Source organism: Pseudorasbora parva, chromosome 8 (genome assembly GCF_024679245.1).
Source record: "Pseudorasbora parva isolate DD20220531a chromosome 8, ASM2467924v1, whole genome shotgun sequence".
NCBI lineage: Eukaryota > Metazoa > Chordata > Actinopteri > Cypriniformes > Gobionidae > Pseudorasbora > Pseudorasbora parva.
In genome coordinates this window covers 44662793-44686308 of record NC_090179.1, presented here as the reverse complement: position 1 = coordinate 44686308, position 23516 = coordinate 44662793, and the positions used below count along the sequence as shown (strand labels likewise).

At 40.3% G+C, this 23516-nt stretch overlaps 1 protein-coding gene across 5 annotated transcripts in view; it reads left to right on the top strand.

Annotated features, from left to right (window-relative positions):
* Positions 1–23516, top strand: part of wu:fb16f03 (eukaryotic translation initiation factor 4 gamma 1) — a 75826-nt gene that overhangs the window by 32638 nt on the left and 19672 nt on the right. For 4 of the 5 annotated variants that reach the window (XM_067451427.1, XM_067451428.1, XM_067451426.1 and 1 more), the window contains 8 exons: positions 5664–5756; positions 8385–9657; positions 14263–14345; positions 16154–16343; positions 17149–17282; positions 18131–18250; positions 18614–19000; positions 19981–20127. In XM_067451427.1, the coding sequence (XP_067307528.1) occupies positions 5664–5756; positions 8385–9657; positions 14263–14345; positions 16154–16343; positions 17149–17282; positions 18131–18250; positions 18614–19000; positions 19981–20127 (2427 nt within the window). Of the gene's footprint in view, positions 1–5097; positions 5275–5663; positions 5757–8384; positions 9658–14262; positions 14346–16153; positions 16344–17148; positions 17283–18130; positions 18251–18613; positions 19001–19980; positions 20128–23516 lie in introns of those variants that run through there. The other variant, XM_067451430.1, reaches the window with a different exon arrangement.

Genomic DNA, 23516 nt, shown 5'->3' with positions numbered 1-23516 from the left:
CCTGAATCGACACACTTTTACAGCTTCAGTGTTCTTTGTAGGGCTGTCATTTTGGGGGAAAAAAATCTAATTCGAACGGATATCAAATATCAAGCAATGTATTCAAATATCTATAAGCACGTATCTTCGGAGTATCTCGTTATTCGTAGTAACTGAGATTCAATCACAAATGCTTTAACAGTCTGACAGTCATAAACAGGATAGCATAAACAGATAGCCTGTATGCAAAAATAAATAGTTAACTTAAGCCTAGTTCAGACTGCACTATTTTCAAACTCGTCGGGTCACTGCTGTGTTCACACTGCATGACTATCTGGGGTATCATTCAGTCTCTGCTGTGTTCAAACTGACCGATGGTTTGACGACAGAGGAGTTCACACTGCATGACTGAACAAGAGGAAGAATCGCCGACAACTCTCTCTCTCCCGTGCGCAAACTACGTTTCCCAAATACGTGCGATGTGACAAGTAAACAACGCGAGATCACACGTGCGTCAGACCGGAGTTCTTGCGCGAGACTTGGAATTGTTATTAAAATGATAAACTGCACAAGGTTTGCTTCAAACTGTGCGCTGATTTGTGGAGAAAGATTATGGCGGAAGGAATTGTTGGAGAGACAGAGGGAGCCAGGATTGTGTTCTGCAAAGACAGTTTGAGGTAAATAAACAATTTTGTAATGCGCTGCTGCTGTGGCTGGATGTGCAAATGTTTGGGCTTTGTTTCTGTTTGATAGAATTGTAAATATATCTATTAAAATACTGATATTCTGTCTATAACTCCTCCCTGAACATCCTGCTGCCCTGTATCTCTCTCTCTCATTGGCTGTCGGTCATCGCCAATGTAGTTTTCAGTCTGAACTCATTTCACACAGCAGGAGTTTCAATCGGCGACAGGTCCAGATATTTAGCTGCTAAATATCTCACAGGCGTCGGCGACTCGTCTCTGATTCTCTCTGATCGCGTCTGTGATCCTTCACACTGCGTGATTGTCACTCGCGTGCACGAGCACCGGTTTGCCGATGATCTCGGGTATTTGTCGGCGATTTCACAAAACCTGTCGGCGACTCAAAATCGGGGCAAAAATCGGGCAGTGTGAACTAGGCTTAAATGTTCGAAGCAGCAGGTTATCAAGTTAATCGATATGAAGAGCCACTATACAATCATCACAGCTCTCAGTTTGTCTACGGCATCAGATGTCGACGCCGTCCTCTCCAGCAGCTGGATGTGTTTACGGATGCCATAGCAACTCTCAACGGCCACTGGGAATAATACGGTTTTATAAAAGCTATTTATTTGTTGTAAAGTGTAATAATCATCTCAGAAAAAATAAATTCTAATGTCAGGCGCAGTTGAAGTAGTTGATTGTTTGCTTACATGGGTTTAGGGACAGTGTCATTATACCAACATTATCTTCATAACTTCTTATGAAATAAAAAGTTTATCCCTCAGAAAAATTTACTTTCCTCTGGTCAACATGCTTGGTGTGTGTGAGCGCGGCGCGCGGTGTACGTCACATAAGGACACACACTCAAAAGTAATCCGGTCAGGTCATGTACATGGTGAAATGTTTTATTTATATATATATATATATATATATATATATATATATATATATATATATATATATATATATATATATATATATATAAATAAAAAAAAGCGCTACATGGCACTTTAAAAACCGTATAGTTTATTTATAAGTTCGATTGCGGTTATTTCACATGTTCGAATATCGAATAAAAAGTGACAGCCCTAGTTCTTTGTGTGAATGCGTTTTGAGATTTCTTACAGTACCAGAAAATATTGCTGTCAAGGTTGTTGGTTTTGACATTTTTATCAGCAATTTATTCTGCTCTGCAGTCATTTCAGTCAGCCGTTTGTCATCCAACCAGTTTAATTTATTAATTTCATGCCTCTTTGATTGCCACAAACGGAGCAAATTGGGTCTTTGAGATGACTGGCTCTCTGTGTCGACGTGATTAACGTCGTGCGGTGAGCGGAGATCTAACCTGAATGTTGTTCTTTCGTCATTGACACACACGGTGAAGGTCTGCTTGGCTTGTGTTTTAAATGCATTTTTTAAAAGCGTTTGGTTTGGTTTATCCCTCTCCGACCTGGATATGTTCAGAGCTCCTCTCCTACACTACAGAAAATGCTTTTCTTACTTAGTATTTTTGTCTTGTTTCTAGTCCAAACAGCTACAACTCTTAAAACAAGAAGTATTTACTAGACAAGCAAAAGTAATTGTCTTGTTTTGGGGTGGAAAAACTCAAAATTAAGAGATTTTAAGCCTAAAATATGCAAAATAATTAGCCAGTGGGGTAAGTAAAATAATCTTAAAAGAACATTATTTTGCTTACCCCACTGGCAGATTATTTCGCTTATTTTTAGCAAAAACTCTCTTAATTTTGAGTTATTTTTTCCCAAAACAAGACACATTTTTATATATATATATATATATATATATATATATATATATATATATATATAATTTTTAATTTTTTTTTATTTTTTTATATATATATATATATTTACATGGTTTTTACTTGTCTAGTAAATGTTTTTTAATGTAAGAATTTTTAAATTTTGACTAGCCACAAAAATGCTAAGTAAGAAAAGCATTTTTTTGCAGTATAAATGAAAGCATTAGGTATTTATAAAGCAGTTGAGATTGTGTTTTCAGGTTTATCATGCACATCAAAGACGGAACCTCAGAATTAGAACTTCTGTTGCCGTGATACCGGATTCAATAATCGGGTTCCATAAGTTCCCATTCATTTTCCAAATGGGATTCGATGTTTAATGTCAACAGCCTAAAGATGTTAACAGAGACTTTTAAAGCCCCTATGGGAAAAATACCAAGACTGCTGAAATATTGGACCAGTTTTAGGATCTTTTGGGTTGTGCTGATGAACGCTTGATATGCTTAAAGCTCAGATGATATGATTAAAGTCGGCATAAAAGGGAAGTTGCGCTCGTCTTTACTTCTCTATTGTGCCGTATATCAGAGTGAATCACTTCGCAAACAAGAACAAATGTAGGGCGGGGCTTGATTTTGTCTGTAAGGAATTGATTGGATGGTTGTGGTTTGCTATTGGCTGATCTCATGTGAGTGACAGGTTGCCCCGCCCTCATCATCAGAGAAGAGATGAAGTTATTCTGATTAAAGATTACCAGGAACATGGATTTAACACACTAATGATGTGCTCGGATGAATCATTTATTATAAATACTGCGATATCCCATGAATTGGGGTCCAAATGTGTCGATTTTGATTTCATGGTGACTTTTTAAGCAGTAGCATCATCACCACAAAAATGCTTTGGTCCGGTTGTTTTGCCAAACTGATGCTATATTTCCACAGCCGGTTAAAGGTCATTTCCACCAAAGACAGCGGTGGAGCATCAGCGGGTTTAGTGTGGGGTGTGTTGAGTGTGTGTTTGCTGCTGTTATCAGGGTCTCTGGGAGCTCACAGCTGGGAAACTGTAGTGGACTTTGAGTTCTTGTGTCTTGCATTCGGTCCGTCAGTGATAATGCATTTCAGAGAAATAGAAACTGAGTGAAAGTTGTGGAAGGAAGAGAGGCGGAGAAACGAGAGACACTGATGGGCTTGTGTGTGTGTGTGTGTGTGTGTGTGTGTGTGTGTGTGTGTGTGTGTGTGTGTGTGTGTGAGAGAGAGAGAGCTGCAACTGTTGTATTATATAATGAATGAATGAATGAACACTATTGCTATCATTGAGAAGCATTTGCCGTCAATAATGATGCTTTGGGTCATTTCATTAAAAACATCTGATTACTGTACGAGTTCACAGCCTGTCTGCTAATCTACAACATTTGCCATTAATCTGACATTCTTGATTGAGCGTTATATGGAGTTTATTTTATTTTTACTAAATATTCAACTACATTACTGATCAGCTCATTTCAATTAATATAGTTATAATTAAGAGATGTTGACAATATGTTGAAAATATGATGTTAAAAGTCGTAATAGTGAGATAAAATTATGACTCAGCCTAACGTATTTCAACTTTTTAAGATGAAAATGTTGAAAATATGATTTTAGAAGTCTTCATTGTTAGATAAAAAGTCAGAAATATGATATGCTGAGTCATTGTGAGATGAAAAGTTGAAATTAGGATTTAAAAAATTGAGATGAAATAACAAAAATGGATTTAAAGTCAAATGGCTTAATCTAAATTATGATTAAAAGTCCTAATTATTAGATAAATAGCTGAAATAAGATTTTTTAAAAGTCTAAATTGTCAAAAATGCACACCGGGATGGGTAAGAAATTAAATCATGCTTAGAATTTCTAAATGCACTTTACATTTTTTGATTTACACTTATAATATTTTCATTTTGTGTAATTTTTATTTAATTTTTTTGCATGCGTTTTTACATTTTGAAATCGTTTTTTATAACAGAAATTAATCAATCAAAAAAAAATATTTTTGACATTTTAGGTATCCTCAAACAAACTGATGAACAGCATTCAACCATTAAGAATCAGATTTATTAATAAACATTTTGATGTTGACTATCTGTTTTTTTTTGTGTGTGTGTGTGTTTTTTGGCTAGTTCAGACGCCCTATTTAAACGTTTTCGGTCAGTAAGATTTTTTAAATGTTTTTGAAATTCTCTTCTGCTCACCAAAGCTGCATTTATTTGATCAAAAATATATACAAAATTGTGAAATGTTATTCCAGAAGTTTTCTTTGTGAATATATAGTAAAGTGTGATTTATTCCTGTGATCAAAGCTGAATTTATCATCATTACTCCAGTCTTCAGTGTCACATGATCCTTCACTAATCATTCTCAGATGAGGGATCAAGAAACATTTGTTATAATATATATTCAAAAGAAGTGCATTCATTTGACAGCCATTTTTTTTAAACAACTTAAAACACCAAAGTCAGTGGGTTCAGTTCTAGGGCTCCACGTGGCTCTCAGTCTCCTCCCCCGTCTCTCTCTCTCTCCATCTCTCTCTCTCTATCACTCTCTCTCGCTCTCTCTCGCTCTCTCTCTCTCTGTGTGGTGGGCGTTCCACATTCCTGTGCACTCATTTCACAAGGCCGAACTCTCTCTCTCTCTCTCACTCTGTTTTTCCTTCCCTTCTCTCCTGTACGTGAGAGAGTTTGAGGCCCACGTTGGCCCAGGCCGTGTGTGACTGTGCTGCCCTGTTTAGTGTGTCTGAGTTAGGCTGAGTTTAAACTACAGCCCCAGGATGAGCCGGGCCTAGCAGAGCTCAACCTCTCCGTCCGGGGGGAGGAAGGTAGGGAATGTGCTGTCTCATGCGTGTGTGTGTGTGTGTGTGTGTGTGGGTGTTTGTCTCGTTGAGCTGGTAAGCTAATATATAATTCATTGCGATAGATAAGTTGGACAAACAGACTGCATTGAGTTTTAAGAGACTGTGTGAAAGTTTTCCAGGCTCCTATGCATTCTCTTCTTTATAAGGTGCTCCACTTTGTGTGTGTGTGTGTGTGTTTGCCAGAGACATTCACAGCATATTTTGTCTCTCACAGCACTGATAAATGCTTCTTGGATTAAATCTCTCGCTGTTGTTTTGTTCCTGTTGTTCATATCGTCTTCTTTACTTTTCCATGTGCTGCATGTTAACTCGTGTCATGTTCTTAATCTTTTTGTTTCGTGTTTTCTCTCTAGATCCGGATCAGAGACCCTAATCAGGGAGGTCGTGACATCACAGAAGAGATCATGTCAGGAGGTCGCAGTGGCTTGACACCGACACCTCCACAGGTAACTTACACACACCTAAACGCACAACTTTACACACCCTCATGACTTACAGCACCAAATTGCTTTCATTGAGTCACATTTGCATCAATACTGATGCGGATTTAATTTAATTACATGCAATTATATGTTTGGGTTATTGTCATCATGACATGTTCTGGGTCATGATTTACCTGTGAAAGGACAGCTAATTATTTTATGAATTGACATCTTGTCCGATAATCTATCAAATTAAACATTTTTGGAGAGACCAAATTGAGTCAGCCGCTCGCGTGCAGCTCAAAAATTACCGTAATTAACCCTCAGTGCTGCTCGTGTGCCAATCAAAAATTACCGTAATTAACCCTCAGTGCTGCTCGTGTGCCAGTCAAAAATTACCGTAATTAACCCTCAGTGCTGCCCGTGTGCCAGTCAAAAATTACCGTAATTAACCCTCAGTGCTGCTCATGCCAGGCAAAAATTACCGTAATTAACCCTCAGTGGTACTCGTGTGCCAGTCAAAAATCACCGTAATTAATCCTCAGTGCTGCTCGTGTGCCAGTCAAAAATTCCCGTAATTAACCCTCAGTGTTGATTGTGCCATTTAAAAAATTACCATAATTAACCCTCAGTGCTGCTTATGAGCCATTCAAAAGTTACCGTAATTAACTCTGCTGCTCATGTGCCAGTCATTACCGTAATTAACCCTCAGTGCTCCTTTTGCCAGTCATTACCGTAATTAACCCTCAGTCCTGCTTGTGCCAGTCAAAAATTACCGTAATTAACCCTCAGTGCTGCTTGTGTGCCATTCAAAAAATACTGTAATTAACCCTGTGCTGTTTGTGACATTCAAAAATGTTCGTAATTAACCTGCAGTGCTGCTTATGAGCCATTTAAAAATAACCGTAATTAACCCTCAGTGCTGCTTGTGCCATTCAAAAATTACCATAATTAACCCTCAGTGCTGCTTGTGCCATTCAAAATTACCGTAATTAACCCTCAGTGCTGCTGGTGTGCCATTCAAAATTACCATAATTAACCCTCAGTGCTGCTTGTGCCATTCAAAATTACCGTAATTAACCCTCAGTGCTGCTTGTGCCATTCAAAATTACCGTAATTAACCCTCAGTGCTGCTTGTGCCATTCAAAAATACCGTAATTAACCCTCAGTGCTGCTTATGAGCCATTCAAAATTACCGTAATTAACCCTCAGTGCTGCTTGTGCCATTCAAAATTACCGTAATTAACCCTCAGTGCTGCTTGTGCCATTCAAAATTACCGTAATTAACCCTCAGTGCTGCTTGTGCCATTCAAAATTACCCTAATTAACCCTCAGTGCTGCTTGTGCCATTCAAAAATACCGTAATTAACCCTCAGTGCTGCTTGTGCCATTCAAAATTACCGTAATTAACCCTCAGTGGTGCTTGTGCCATTCAAAATTACCATAATTAACCCTCAGTGCTGCTTGTGAAATTCAAAAATTAATGAAATTAACCCTGTGCTGTTTGTGACATTCAAAAAAATTTGTAATTAATCCGCAGTGCCGCTTATGAGCCATTAAAAAATTATCGTAATTAACCCTTAGTGCTGCTTGTGTGCAATGTTCCCTCTAATTTCTTTTCTCGCTGAGCAAAACTTTTCTCTATTGGGCGGACATTTTGTTCAGCTGAGCAAAAACATTCTTTATACCAGACCTGTACAGCATACGTAAACACGCACACAAAGTGGTTTCATCTTGCAGTTATAACTTCAAACTTTAACGTGCCATTTCTATTTTATTTAACCCTTGATGTAACTTACTGATATATAAAAACATTTTTTTTTAAAAGCAGTTAATTCAGAAGTCAAATTAATCACTTTTTTTTTGCAATGCTGTTAACTGTACAAATCTTCTTTACCAAGAAAATGTATTAAAAAGCTCCCCCAAAACAGTCATTCTTTATAATATAATGTATGAAAAAAATTAAGCAGTTACACCAAGATGGCATGCATTAAACCATCAAACTTTGGTTGTTTATTGCTTATGGATTTCTAATATTTTTTATATCAGGTTTTGTTTTTTGTTTTTTACTTTTTAATGGCAAGGATCCATAAACAATCCCCATGTGAGGTAAATTCTTTATTAGGCTTACAATATAATATAATTATAACAGCATATAATATAAAACTAATATGAAAATATTTTAAACTAAAAATATTTAAACTGATATATGCTATTATATCAGTTTAAATGCTTACATTTTTAAAGAAAAAAAACTTGAGTAATTAAATAGCTCTAATAGCTAAGTATGTTCAAGGAAACGTGAACACTTTAATAGTTATCTAAATATCTCTGAAACCCAAACCACACAAATATCTATTTAATCTGACATGTTACTGGTGTGTCAGTCAAAAATTACCAAAATTAACCCTCAGTGCTGCTTGCGTGCTAGTCAAAAATTGCAGTTTTTTAAGAGAAGTCACTGAGAATTGTTTTTCTATTTTGTTTTATTTAACATTGTCTTCAAACAGTGATTAGCTGTCGTTGAGCTCAATGCCATTTAATGATTCAGAATCATATTTAATCATAAGTATATTTAAATCGAAGTTGTGACTTTGATAATCTGGTTTCATATAAATAATATATAATGAATTTTTATTTTTTTTAACAAAGCCCAACGGTGACAACGCCACACCTGCGGTCATGATGACAACCAGGGCGGAGTTTCCCATCCCTCCAGGTGAAAGCCCGTTTCCCGACACCCCGTCGACTCCGCCCCCTACCAGTCCAATTAGCGATACGGTAGATGCTCCGCCCCTAGCACCTGCAGACGAGGCGCACGTGACGCCCACTCTGGTGGAACCGCCCCCCTCTAATGGTGCAGAAACCACACCCACTAAGAGTAAAGAGGAGGGGCCAATGACTGTAACGCTTCCTGTCCCCGCCCCCCGGCTAGAGTCTGCGCTGGAGTCCCCAATAGTACAGCCGGAAGAGCTCCAGCTGTTCAATGGAGTCCCAGCAAGAGACATCAGCCCTATTGCTGAGCCTGACGTCACTAAAGAAGCACCACCGGTTACTACGCAAATCCCTGATAGGACTGTCCCTCCTCCGGTTGTCAAGGAGACCCCTGTTGCGGTTGTTAAGGAAGTGCCAGCTCCTGTTTTCAAGGAGCCTACTCCTACAGTTGTCAAGGACCTTGTTCCTCCGGTTGTCAAGGAGACTATTGCTCCGGTTGTCAAGGAGACCCCTGTTCCCGTCGTCAGGGAGACCCATCTTCCTGTCGTCAAGGACACGCCTGTTCTTGTTGTCAAGGAGACCCCTGTCCCAGTCGTCAAGGAGACCCCTGTCAAGGAGAGCCCTGTTCCCGTCGTCAAGGAGACCCCCGTTCCCGTCGTCAAGGCGACCCCCCTACCCGTCGTCAAGTCGACCCCCGTTCCTGTTGTCAAGGCGACCCCCGTTCCTGTCGTCAGGGAGACTCCTGTTCCCGTCGTCAAGGAGACCCCCCATCCAGTCGTCAAGGAGACCGATCTTCCTATTATCAAGGAGATCGCCGCTCCTATCGTCAAGGAGATCGACTCTACCGTCGTCAAGGAGACCCCTGCTCCTGTCGTCAAGACAACCGTCCCTGTGGTTGTCAAGGCAACCATCCCTGTGGTTGCCAAGGAAATGCCTACAGCGGTTGATGCAGAAGCCCTTGCGCTGGAGACTGTCGTCAAGGAAACGCCTGATGTCAAGGAGACGCCTACAAAACAAGTCCTGGAAACCCTGCTTGTCGTCAAGGAAACGCCTTCACTCACTGCCAAGGAAACCCCTGAGCCACTTTTGAGGGAAGCCGCTTCCCCTTCGGAGGTTATTGGGTCAGTTTCTAAAGCCACCCCCCCTCCGACAGAAGAGCGAGAGGACACGCCCACTACACAGACCACACCCTCTGAGAGTACTTTACAAGGTGTGTACGGCAGTGTGATTTTCAGCATGTTTATTTCAGTAGTTTTCAAAAGTTTGCTACAATACTACATAGTGCAAACTTCTATCCCAGTACTTCTGTGATCATTTTAATTATTGTAACACAGAAATAACACTTTGTTTGATATGTATACATGACAACTGCTCTCTCTCTGGATCAGCACCAACTCAGATCTGATTCTGTTAACCCTTGTGTGGTGTTCATATTTTTGTTACTCAGCCAGTGTTCGTGGGTCTGGGGGACCCGCTACATTTTTGGGTTTTTAATTCAACTCAATCTAAAATGTTGTGTTAAAATGCTCAACAGATGTTTACTTCATCCCAATTACAAGCAATGTAAACAGCATATATGGTTAATATTTTCTCTTTACCTTTGTTAGATCACATTTAAGAAGTGCAACCTCGTGTGGGAACGGCAGGGGTAGAAACAAAACTCATTCTTGTAGCTACTCTCTCACATGCACACACATACACACACACACACACACACATACACACACACCACACACACACACACACAACCATAACACACACACGACCACACACAACCCCCCCACACACACATACACGCACACTTGGATATGTGGTGTATGGTTCCTCTCTATAGGCATACTGGTTTTTCTAATGTACAAACTGTATAATCTATCCCCCACACTAACCCTACCCATCACAGAAAACTTTAGATTTTTTTGAATTTCAAAAAAACACCATTTAGTATGTTTTAGTATGAGGACACAGATGTCGTCATAAACCATGTTTACATTGTAATACCCATGTCATTATACACATTTGTGTCCTCATAAACCATATACATCAACACACACACACTAACAGCAGGCCCTGACAGGAGGAGGACAGAGTAAAGGTACACAGGACCAACAATTACCACACTTTTATTAGCCCCGGGTCCAGTGGACCCGAACATCCTGTGTGTAATATAAATGTGTAGGGGGGGTGTACAGTGTGTTGAAAACGTGTTCTGATAAATATTCCTCACAGAAAATGAGCCAAGGCCAATGAGTCTCAGTTTGAAAAAATTAGTCGTATCATTTTTCTTTTGATAAAAAATGAAACCGGGTCCAACAGACCCGAACACCATACAAGGGTTAAAGGGTTAATAGACACAGGAAAATCACTTGAGTCGAGATCACCATCTTTTAAAGGGTTACTTCAGCGATTAGCATATGGCTTTGTATCAGTAGAAACCCTGGAGTGTATTCAAATGATTGTACTTCCCACCTCATATGAGACGAGAGATTTAGGCATTTTATTTCTGGAAAAAGTCCTCTGATGACGCAAATATCGTCATTTTGCGTCATCTGAGGATTTATTGGTCAGAAGCTAAAGACTACAGCCAGTAGAGGAGCTATTTCCACATGTTTTCAACCCGTCCATAGGGGGGTGGGATCGTACTCATTCATATAAACGGAGCAGTGCGGAGCAAAGTGAGTATTTCAACTTCTCAAATTAATTCCTATGATAGTTAAAGGGTTAGTTCACCCAAAAATGAAAATGATTTCATTAATTACTCACCGTCATGTCGTTGGACACCCGTAAGACCTTCGTTCATCTTCAGAACACAAATGAAGATATTTTAGTGTAAAGCTGAGAAAGGCTTCAGAAAGGCCTCCAGTGGCATTCAGTACATTCACACTCACAAGACCCATAAAGGCACTAAAGACGTCGATACAAAGCCCATCTCACTACAGCGGCTGCACAATAATGTTACAATGCGACGAAAATAGTTATTGTGCGCAAAAAAAAATCGAAATAATGACTTTATCCGCCAAGTTATTGTCTTCCGTGTCAGTCTCTGACGTGAACTCACGCGATACCGGCTCCTCCTCTTCTGGGTCATGAACGGCGGAGCTGCGTCATATTCTCACGCACGCGTCGAGTTCACGTCAATAACTTGGTGGATAAAGTCATTATTTAGATTTTTTTTGCGCACAATATCTATTCTCGTCGCTTCATCAAATGATTGTCCAGCCGCTGTAGTGAGATGGGCTTTGTATCGACGTCTTTAGTGCGTTTATGGGTCTTGTGAGTGTGAATGTACTGAATGCCAATGGAGGCCTTTCTGAAGCCTTTCTCAGCTTTACACTAAAATATCTTCATTTGTGTTCCGAAGATGAACGAAGGTCTTACGGTACGTTCACACCAAACGCGAATAGAGCGTCTGGAGCGAATGATTTCCAGGGAGAGTGAATCTGCTTGCTCCGATTCAACATTTTCACGTTTCTTTTTGGGACAGCTGAAGGAAATCACTTGCCCACGTATTTTTAAATGTAATTTAATGTAAGCGATTTCATAGCATTTTGTTATCCATGGTGTAGGAGCTGTGAGCGAGAGTTTGCAACACACACGCCTGTAAAGAGCTTGTGCATTGCAAATTAAGTTTCATTAAACAGTCAAATACACACAATTATGTAAATAATGTCCGTCTTTAGTGAGTATTCACATAAACACAGTCGGTTATGTCCTACGCGAATGTAAATAGGTCAAATATTATGAGATCTAAACGTCATTGGTTGAAATGTCCGCTGCAGATTTCGTGATGATTCGATCTTATATGTATGTGCGTTGATCCGTTTTAAAAGAGAATAAATGTCTAAATCAGATGATGCACTCACCTGTTGATCTCAAGTCAGGTTAGTCACATGCTTGGCCAGGTTTGATGGTTCTTCATAAGTTTTATAAGCAAAGCAATTCCAAATTTCACTTATACTTCTCTCTTTATTAATTCGTTTTCGTCGTGTTGAGTGAGATTCAACTGCTTTATCCATATTGTTCCTCTTTGTTGTCACATTTGCCGGTTTCGCGTCAGTTTGGGTAGCGCACTGCCACCTGGCGGTGAACCTCGGAACAGCGGCATATACCGAAATGTGCAAAATCATGATATCGTACCGTATTTAATAACATAAAGACCTGTATTTTCTCAAAAGCGGTGTCCCGCGCATTCCTAGCCACGCCTACCTCAGCTCTCGTCAGGGCCGGCTCTAGCTCTTTGGTTGCCCTAGGCGAGATTGAGTTTTGCGCCCCCCACCCCTCCACCCCACTCACTTTTATCGTCTCTATTCTAATTCAGCACATGTCTGTTTTCCTAGGCCTACCCCTAACCGAGAAGCACTTATTATTAAACACATTTTCTCACTTTTTATTGAAAATAAATGCCTTTCCGATCTTATATGTGATGGGAAAAGGGAATAGAGCGAGTGTGGCAAAAGGCGGATTCGAACCTCGTCATCGATACGCGTCAACTTGATGACATGAGTCTTACCACTACACTACAGCCACTGTAAAGACTTAGGTGCACACAGCATATTTGTCTTTAATGTAAATAATATGGCATCTTTCGTTAGGCTGCTCCAGTAAAAAAAAAAAAAACGAGAGGCCGTATTAATTTCCTTCCGACGCCTACGTAGAGAGCGTTTGTACTTTTCATAAATAACATGCATACGTTATCCATATTTATAACGAACTGGTTATTGATTATTGTCAGTGAAGTTATGTTTGCAATACATATAGTAATTATGTAGAAAACTAGCAAGTGATAGCTTAGTGACAATATTAATAATATTTATAAAATAAATATTAGTTGATAAGATTGATACTAAGTAATTTTATTTTGTTTGACAACTTATTGGCTGAGATAAGAAGACTAACCTCTATACTGGGCTTTCTTTCGATTTTCTTCTTTTCTTTCTTTCTTTCTCTTTTTCCGTCCCTGTGCACCCCGCGGGTTTAGACGCCTCGTTTTTGATGAACGCGCAAGATGAGCACTTGCCTGACCTAACGCCTGAACTAATAACCAATAATCACCATCAATTCAATCTAATAATCAGGTTGATAAGTAATTAAACGTGTGGCTGAGGGGGCGCCCTATGATGATCATGTTTTATGAACATTAGGTTGTATTTTGCTTGTTCCGATTCTATGCTTAATGGGAAGTAATGGGCGGCACTAGAGCGCGCTCGCGCCCCTAAAACAATTGTCGCCCTAGGCAACCGCCTAGCTCGCCTATAGCAAACGCCGGCCCTGGCTCTCGTGATTAATGTAATCTGACTCCTGCCGCGTTTGTGCCGTGACTCGCTCGGCTCACTCACATTATATTGAACACACACCTTCAGCTTTTAATTGTAGTGTCTGTTCTCTAACTGAACTGATTTTATGAAGATGAACGCAGTGGTAAAGTGATCCAGTAGCGGTGGCTTTGGGAGTGGCCTCATAGGGCAGCGAAGCAAGTGCATTCTGGGAGTTGTAGTCTTTCATCCCCATAAGACTATTAATACATTTTCGCTCTCAGTCTAGGCACCAAATTCAAAAATTTTCACATTTCTACTACAGTAACGACGCTGTTTAAATACAAATCTCAATGTTAAATCACTGAAGTAACCCTTTAATGATTAATCGTGCAGCTCTAATAGAGAAGAACAGGTTAAATGCTGTATGTTAAATGAGGCAGCATTGACCAGGCATTAGCATTTGTGTGTTTCTGGCCTGAAGCTCTCTCCTCTGCTGGAATCTGATGCAGCCACGCTGTCTGTTTATATGTCTTCATACTCAGCCTGTGTTTGTTTATTTGCAGCGATTTCTGTGCCAAAGAAGAAGAGAAAAATGAAAGACCTGAACAAGAAGGAGGCGGGAGATCTTCTTGATGCCTTCAAAGAGGTGTGTAGATGAACGCCAGCTGTTTTATGCCCACAAACTGCTTCTCTTTGTTTTCATTCAATAACAGTAGCCCAGTCCAAGGCCTGTTCGTAATGTACATTTGGCACATGCGTTTATGCAGAACAACTTGCTGTGCAGTGAGCGATGTGAATCCCAGAGCACACACTTTTTAAACCATTTACAGGCATTTCACAAAATCAACCCATCAGTAAAATGTTATAGATTTGTCTTTTAGCATGGAACTAATATTGAGGGATAAAGTGATGGGGATAATGATAATAACAATTGTTTTTAGTATTAGTATTATTTTCAGCGTGTGTGTGTGTGTGTGTGTGTGTGTGTGTGTGTGTGTGTGTGTGTGTGTGTGTGTGTGTGTGTGTGTGTGTATATGCGTGTGTGTGTGTGTGTATATGTGTGTGTATATATATATATATGTGTGTATGTATGTATGTATGTATGTATGTATGTGTATATATATATGTATATATATATACACATACACACACACACACACATATTCACTATTCATAATATCACTATTTCAATAGCATTTTCTTTATTGAAAATTAAAAGTAGAGTATTTAAAATGAATATAATTATATTTATATTTTACAGAAAAAAAAATATTTTATAAAAAACTGCAGGGTTACCTGTCAACATGCAGAAAGGTCTAAGGATTCATTATTTATAAAATAATATTATTATAAAAATCTTGCTTTTTATCTGTGATATCAATTTCAGGAGGTATGCAAAATCAAGAACAAGACACGCTTTGATTAAACATGAAGACAACAAGCGACTGCGATAATATATGGTGCATTGGGTTCATCAAGCCTTCTCGGTATTATATAAAGTTTATTAAAATGAGGTGGTAATTGACAGACTTTATCACTGACGATATGAAGTGAGTAAACGTGTTATTAACTAAGGTATTTTAACAGATTTATGAATGCTTCGCATCACTAGTTCGTGAAGATGTTTGACGTGTGTTGCGTTTTCAAACTCACGTTATAAGCGACTCAAGTCAGAGCAGCGTTTACTGCGGAACACAGAGCCACTCTTCTCTCACATACACACACACACACACACTGTGCATATATTTATTAAAGGGATGGTTGCATGTTTTTTTCTAGGCTTGGTTGTGTTTATGGGGCGCAGTATAACATGTCTTAATACTTTTTTTTTTTAAACGCTGTATTTTTCTTCTATTCTCCCTTTATTCCACACCGCTGTCTCCTCTGAACGGCTCGTCTGCTTCCTGCTTCTATGAAGCCCATCCCTCTGAAAAACGCAATGGTCTTAGATTGGTCAGATGGCCAAATGTAGTTTCCTGTATTTTGATTGGCTGAAGTGCCAAGCACAGGTTGTCCTGGAAACGCCACGCCCCTTCCCATTACGGGCAGAAGTCACATCTGCGGAGACTAGTGAGGGTTTATGATGTCACCAACCCAGGAAGAAGCTCGTTGTAGTCCAAACCGGCCGTTTTTGTAGGCAATAAACTGCCGTAACTTTAAAAGACAATATCTCCGTTTGCATTGAACTTTCAGCGCTGGAACTTTGCAGAGACTGTTTATGCTCAAGCAGCGACAATACACACTAACTAAAGTTACAAAAGTCAAATCGCATGACACCACCGCTTTAAATTAAAATCGCAGCCTTTACACTTTCATAATCGCACAAGCCAAATCACGATTGCGGTTGGATTTCGATTAATCGCTTCGCCCTGGTCGGTAAGCATACGGTGTGTTCGTTCGGTGTGAATAGGCCTTTTTTAAAAGGTAACCGTTATCTGTTGTCTTATTTCAAAGCCCACGCCACCTGAGCCAGAGGTCGTGCCTGCAGTGAAGGCGGAGCCAGAGAACATTGCCCCTGTAGCTCCGCCCCCTCCTGAAGATGTGGATGAGACATGGGAGGAGAAAGAAGATAAACTTGATGCTGAAAACATCAAACCGCAGAGTCCGACCTCGCCCACCGAGCAGAAATACCAGTATAAAACAGGTAAAGTGGGATAAATCATGCCCCAGGTCATGTAAAAGTTGATCTACTTATGTAATATACTCATTTAGATATCACAATGCAAAAAAATGCTTTTCTTACTTAGTATTTTTGTCTTGTTCCCAGTCCAAACATTTAAAAATTCTTAAAACAAGAAGTATTTACTAGACAAGCAAAAGTAATTGTCTTGTTTTGGGAAAAATTAACTAAAAATTAAGAGAGTTTTTGCCTTAAATAAGCTAAATAAGCAGCCAGTGGGGTAAGAAAAATTATCTTAAAACAACATTATTTTACTTAACTCATTGGCAGATTATTTTCACCAAAAAAACTCTTTAAATTTTGATTTTTTTTCCCCCCAAAACAAGACAGTTACTTTTGCTTGTCTAGTAAATACTTCTTGTTTTAAGAATTTTTAGGTGTTTGGACTGGGAACAAGACAAAAATACTGAGTAAGAAAAGCATTTTTTTTGCTGTGCAGTTGCAGATTAAGGCTATTTCTGATGCAAACTCACGAAAACCAACAAGGTGCATGAAACGCACATATTTTAAACATACACATGAGTTTATGCATATTACCTTTCATTTAATATGTCATAGAAAAATCTTTAAGAGGCAACTTTGCATTCATCATGATGGGTAATAAACTGATAATTATCTATTTTTGCAATTCTAAGAATTTAACAAAAATTGCGTGTTGGTTGCAAAGTCCACTGGTGTTTTATCACGCCACTTTTTAAAGCGTTCTATAGGCATCACCTCGAGGTTAGCTTTGCCTGTTGAGGTCACTGACTGCTGTTGTTTCCCGCAGAGCACTGGAAGCCGCTGAACCCAGAGGAGAAGAAGAAATACGACCGAGAGTTTCTGCTCGGCTTCCAGTTCATCAGTGCCAGCATGAACAAACCTGAGGGTCTACCGCAGATCTCAGACGTGGTGCTGGATAAGGTGAAGAAAGCCAACACACACACATTCTCTCTGTCACACTCACACACACTCACACTCACTCACTCTCTCACACACACTCACTCACTCTCACTCACTCACTCACTCACTCACTCACTCACTCACTCACTCTCACAAACACTTACACATACTCACTCACTCACACACACACACACACTCACACACACACACTCACTCACACACACACACATACTCACTCACTCACTCACTCACTCACTCACTCACTCTCACTCACTCACTCACTCACTCTCACAAACACTTACACATACTCACTCACTCACTCACTCACACTCACTCACTCACTCACTCAACTCACTCAACTCACTCACTCACTCACTCACTCAACTCACTCACTCACTCTCACAAACACTTACACATACACACTCACTCACACTCACTCACTCTCACAAACACTTACACATACTCACTCACTCACTCACTCTCACTCACTCACTCACTCACTCACTTACTCACTCTCACTCACTTACTCACTCTCACTCACTCACTCACTCACACACTCACTCACTCACTCACTCACTCACTCACTCACTCACTCACACACTCACTCACTCACTTACTCACTCTCACTCACTCACTCACTTACTCACTCTCACTCACTCACTCACTCACACACTCACTCACTCACTCACTCACTCACTCACTCTCACAAACACTTACACATACTCACTCACTCACTCTCACAAACACTTACACATACTCACTCACTTACTCACTCTCACTCACTCACTCACTCACTCACACACTCACTCACTCACACACTCACTCACACACTCACTCACTCATGTTTACAGTGTTGTCTCTCTCGGCAGGCTAATAAAACTCCGCTGCGGCAGCTGGATCCGAGTCGTTTGCCTGGAATGAACTGTGGTCCGGATTTCACTCCTTCGTTTGCCAATCTCGGCCGTCCTTCAGGCGGTGGGCGTGGCCCGGTCAGTTACCATGGCACCGTCACATGAATGCATGCTTTTATGTTTGTTTGTTTGTTTTTAAGAAAGAGGCCTATCTGTATCTTTCTATCTATCATTCTATCTTCCTATCTATAGTTCTATCTATCTATCGATCTTTCTATTAGATCTATCTATCTATCTATCTATCTATCTATCTATCTATCTATCTATCTATCTATCTATCTATCTATCTATCTTTAGTCTCTCATAGTTTTTTAGTAATTGCATGGCTTTTATTATAGATGTTTTTCTCACCATAAGTAAGCCTTACTGCTGACATGACATTTAAAAATAATAAATAAATGAATGAATGAATAAATAATAGTTTTCTCTTTCTCGCTATAGCCGTCCGGTCTAAGCGGCCCTCGGCGTTCAGGTCAAGGTCAGCGCGGGAAGGAGCCGCGTAAGATAATCGCGAGCGTTTCTCTGACGGAGGACGTTCAGCTGAATAAAGCGGAGAAGGCCTGGAAGCCTGCGGTGAAGCGCAGCGGCGGCCACGCCGAAGAGGACGAGCCCGACTTCATGAACACACAGGAGCTGTTCAAGCGCGTGCGCAGCGTGCTCAACAAACTCACGCCGCAGATGTTCCAGCCGCTGATGAAGCAGGTGACCGAGCTGACCATTGACACGGAGGAGCGCCTGAAGGGAGTTATCGACCTCATCTTTGAGAAGGCCATCTCTGAGCCCAACTTCTCCGTCGCCTACGCCAACATGTGCCGTTGCCTTATGGGGGTGAGTGTGTGATCCGAATGATGACCGCTTTAAGAGGCGGACAGTAGTGGAGTATTTTTACTTTCTACTCAAGTACATACTTTATCAGTAGCCTGAATGCCAGCCAAACTCAGCCCCGCCCACAATATCTGAGCTCGGGCAGTTCGGTCTGGACTTGATCCATAGAGGAGTAATTATGCCCGTACAGAAACTAACCAATGAGATCATCAGGGCGGGCTTTAGCCGATGACGGACAGATGATCAACAGTACCGTAATCATCACGTCATCAAAGGGGCTTGGGTTGAATTTGTTCAAATCCTAAACGGAGAGCTTGTTCGTAAAGGCATTCACCTTCACTATTTCTCTCTGAAATGATGATCTTGTTCGTAAGTACTCTGTGTATCATTAAACTCATTTACAAAAAACATTTTTTTTTTTTTTTTTTAACACCGGGAAAGATCGTTTATTTCAGCGCGTGCAGACAGGTTGCCAAGTTTTTACAACAAAACCCGCAACTACTAGCCCTAAACAATAGCTTGTCGGGGGGTTCTCTGGGAAAAAAGGTGTTTGGGGTAAAATGTGTTATTTTGGCAAGGTTGCTCCTAAAATTCGCACTCATGGGTCTATATATCACATAATAGTCGCTTCAACCCGTGTACATAGAAAACAACTCGCGGAAAAAAATGCAGACATGGCAACCCAGTGCAGTTGAGTTCTGTTGACATTTGACACTCCGCTGCTCTGATTGGTTGTAAGTCTGTCCAGTTGATGTCTTTCCTGGTTCATATATTGAAACATATGAAACATATATTACAGCCTACCGTTGTGAAGTAAAAGTTTTCCAAAGAAGAACACTGATAAAGTACATATACTTGGAAAAATAAAATCACTTGGAAAGTAAAAAATACCCCGCTACTGTCCGCCTCTGATCGCTATAATGTGCTATGTGTCTGACCAGTCGTTAGTTGTACAAATGTGTGTTTTGTGTCTCTCGTTACAGCTGAAAGTTCCCACCACAGATAAGCCTGGAGTGTCAGTGAATTTCAGGAAGCTGCTGCTGAATCGCTGTCAGAAAGAGTTCGAGAAGGATAAAGATGATGATGAAACATTTGAGAAGAAGCAGAAAGAGTTGGATGCTGCCGCAGTGGTATGAACAAAACCATTGAATAACGTTAAATCGTGTAAAAGAACACCGTGCCGGACTTCACTGTAAAACACGCAGTGCATTTAAATGTGCACTATGTAGTATTTTTGCAGTAAAATATCCAAAACCCACTAGGCCAGTGTTATATATTTTGTTCAGTTGAGTACCTACAATATCCCAGATGTTTCCAACTATTTGTAAATTGTGTGAAAATTGCTATTTTAACTAAAGACCGGGACGTGTCAGCATAGTGTCTGAGGGAGTCGCCTGTCAATCGCGTCATATCTGCGCTACCCTCGGTTTTATTCTGCAGAAGCGCTTTACTCTTAGCAGTGTGGACATGTCACAGCAGCGCCGAGTGAACGCACAGAGGAACGTCATAACACCATTTTAAACACACTTAAATGTATCTAATATGATAAACAGAGCTGCATTACCTCATAATCATGACCGGAAAAAGCGGAAGTGTGTGCGCCCGACGACTGTGTGCACCTTTAAAGAGTTCATTTGCAAAAACGGATAACTGTTTTTCTTCATTTTTATATAACAATTTTTTTATTATATTTTGCATTCCAATTATTCCACGTTTTATCCCATCTGTGCCACATCTGCATCTTTTTAAGACCGCGTTTTCTCTGCAGGTCTTGATGCACAATTCTGATTTGCCTATATCTGATTTTGACTATATCTGATTTTTTTGATGACCCTCTTACATCATCTTTTAAAAGCGACCCGTATCTGATATTTGCATTTACACTATACACTGGACTGGAGAACAGTTCTGCCTTGGAAAAGGAAGTAAATACGAAATTATTATTCAATGTTTTAAGATTTTTAAGATTATTCAATCTTTAAAGGTCAGGAAAACGTTGCTCTCGTGAGGTGGAGAAAAGAGGAGAGCCCTTGATTGCAGTTTTGTATCCGATTCGACCGCTTACATGGCAGATGCAAACGCACGTATCCGAATCATATCGGATTTATTACCACATATGAGTGAGGCCTGAATCTGGTCTGAGGATATCGGAGTTCATGTGCTTTTTTTCCTACTTACACGTTCACACGTCATATCCAATCTGTGCTAGCCTAGATATCTAGACGCACCCTAGCGGGAGCAAATCTACTCTGTCCGCGAGTGTAGTCTAGACACTCTCAATACCCTTCTGAGCTGTTAACGGCAAACTCTTGCCGGGCCAATCACATCGTGTATAGAGTCGGTGGGCGGGGCCATAATGACGACGGCCGAGTTGCGTTTGCGTGCTTCTAGTAAACACAGAAACTGGTGAACGGCGGTCTTTTGAATCAGCTTTGACCGCGACTCTGGAAGACTTGAGTTAAGCTTTTCTCTGAGAAAAGAACAAAGAACGGCACTGAAGTCATTCTTAAAAAGGGAAGATGTGTTCGGAGTTTAGTCGACCGGATACGGCGAAAGTTAAATTGGTCAATGAGCTCTGCTTCACCTTCGTTGCTCTGGTTGGTTGTAGCGCTATCCTATCGCGTGCAGAGGGAGTTTGAAAGACAGCCGTTTATCCGCCCCTCAGATTGAGCTGTCTATGGTGAGTTTCCAGACCAAACATCTTGATGTGGGTCTGGCTTGTCAGGCTAGATCTGTGCCACATGAGAGGGAAGAATCAGAATTAGGTCACTTGAACCATGCTGTGTAAATGGGGCCTAAGTGACTAGCAGCCTTGTCACCTGATCTGAATACTGCGTGCTGATTCGCTAAAACGGACTTATCGGCTTGTGTTCACAAACAGCAAGGGTGTGTGAACTTGCGATGCTTTTACAGTGGACAACTCCGCCTTTTTTGACCAAACGTGTTTAGGGTCCAGAAAGTGCTGTATGTGGAGAATAACGCACTGCAGTCAGTTATTCATTTAAATAATTATTGCAAATGAACTCTTCATTTGTTTATTGAATTAATTCTCAGCCTTTGCAAACGTAAGCCATGTCAAACATCCTGCAGCCCAAGTTTTTGTGTAATATTTTCCCACACACCACAGGTGAATGCATACGTTGAAAATCCATCAGTATAGTATGACGTACGGTCACTTTTGACTGCTGTTTGAAACAGGATTTGCGATGGATATCTGGCTATTTCTGCAATATATAGCATGCATACGGCATAGTTTCTAATGGACCTGTCAATGTGTATGTAGGACCCATAAGGCTATTAATGTTGTAATTTACTATATGTTACTATATTTCTTTACTCTTCTGTGGAAAAGAGAGGAATTGCACCCATTCGGAGGTAGCCATCTTAAACAGGAAGTGATGTGGCAAGGGAGAGGGAAGGGAGACTTTCACTTTCTGTTACAATAATATCTATAAATCAAGCTTAAATTGGATTATAGCGTCAATCTGGGGACCTCTGGTGATTTGTAATAATTGCAGTGAATGTCTGTGATCTTAATCCCGTGCGAATCGGCCAATTCTGTAATTTGTGAAGTAAAAGTTCCACTGCAAATGACCTACCATATTTCGCCGAACACTTTGGTCCTGTGATAATATTAGTCCCGTGCGAATTGACATCCCTGCCGTATATCGTCAGCTTCTCACTCGTGATAAATCTGACTCCTGCCGCCGGTCTGAGCTCAGTTCAGTTTTTAATTGTAGTGTCTGTTTTCTAACTGAATGAAATAATTTTTAGCGACTATAAAACAATCAAAACAATATCGATACATTTTAGGGCTGAACGATATAGACAAAATGTAATATCTCGATTTTCATGCCAGATATCTCGATATCGATACGATACGATATGACTACGTGTTCGGGGAAAACCAAGCATTTCTCAGAAAAATAAAAAGATTTAAGCCTACATTTCAAAAATGTGTGTCAGAAAATGTATTGTTTTTAAGCCTTTCGCACGTACGATCACACGGGTGTAATCAGAGACTGGTCCCTGGAGCGAATGATCAAGTGCATCACATGATCAACGGCTAAATCCAAATGTTGACTTTAGCCAGAGACAGGCGCGCTCAGAGCTGTCATATATCACAACTTCTCAGTGTTTTCAACCACATACTGTTTATTTTAGGTTTCAAACATATAAATTCACACAAGTACTAAAAAAACAATACATCGTTGCTTTTTTCGATAGTAATATCTTGAAAGTTCTTATCTCGATATAGATATGATAACGATATATCGTTCAGTACTAATACATATGACTGTTTATGATTTCATACAGCTATATCTGTAAGGAAGAAACATTTACAAGTCTTGACATCATATCCGGGAGATAAGTCAGTAAATTCGAGTAAAATCTCAGCCTTTGCTTATCCCGCGCGAATGTGCAACCCAAAACTCAGTCATTTCTAAATCGCAGAGGTCCCTAGATAATACTAATCCCATGCGAATAGTGCTAAAGACACTTTCCCTCAAGGAAATGG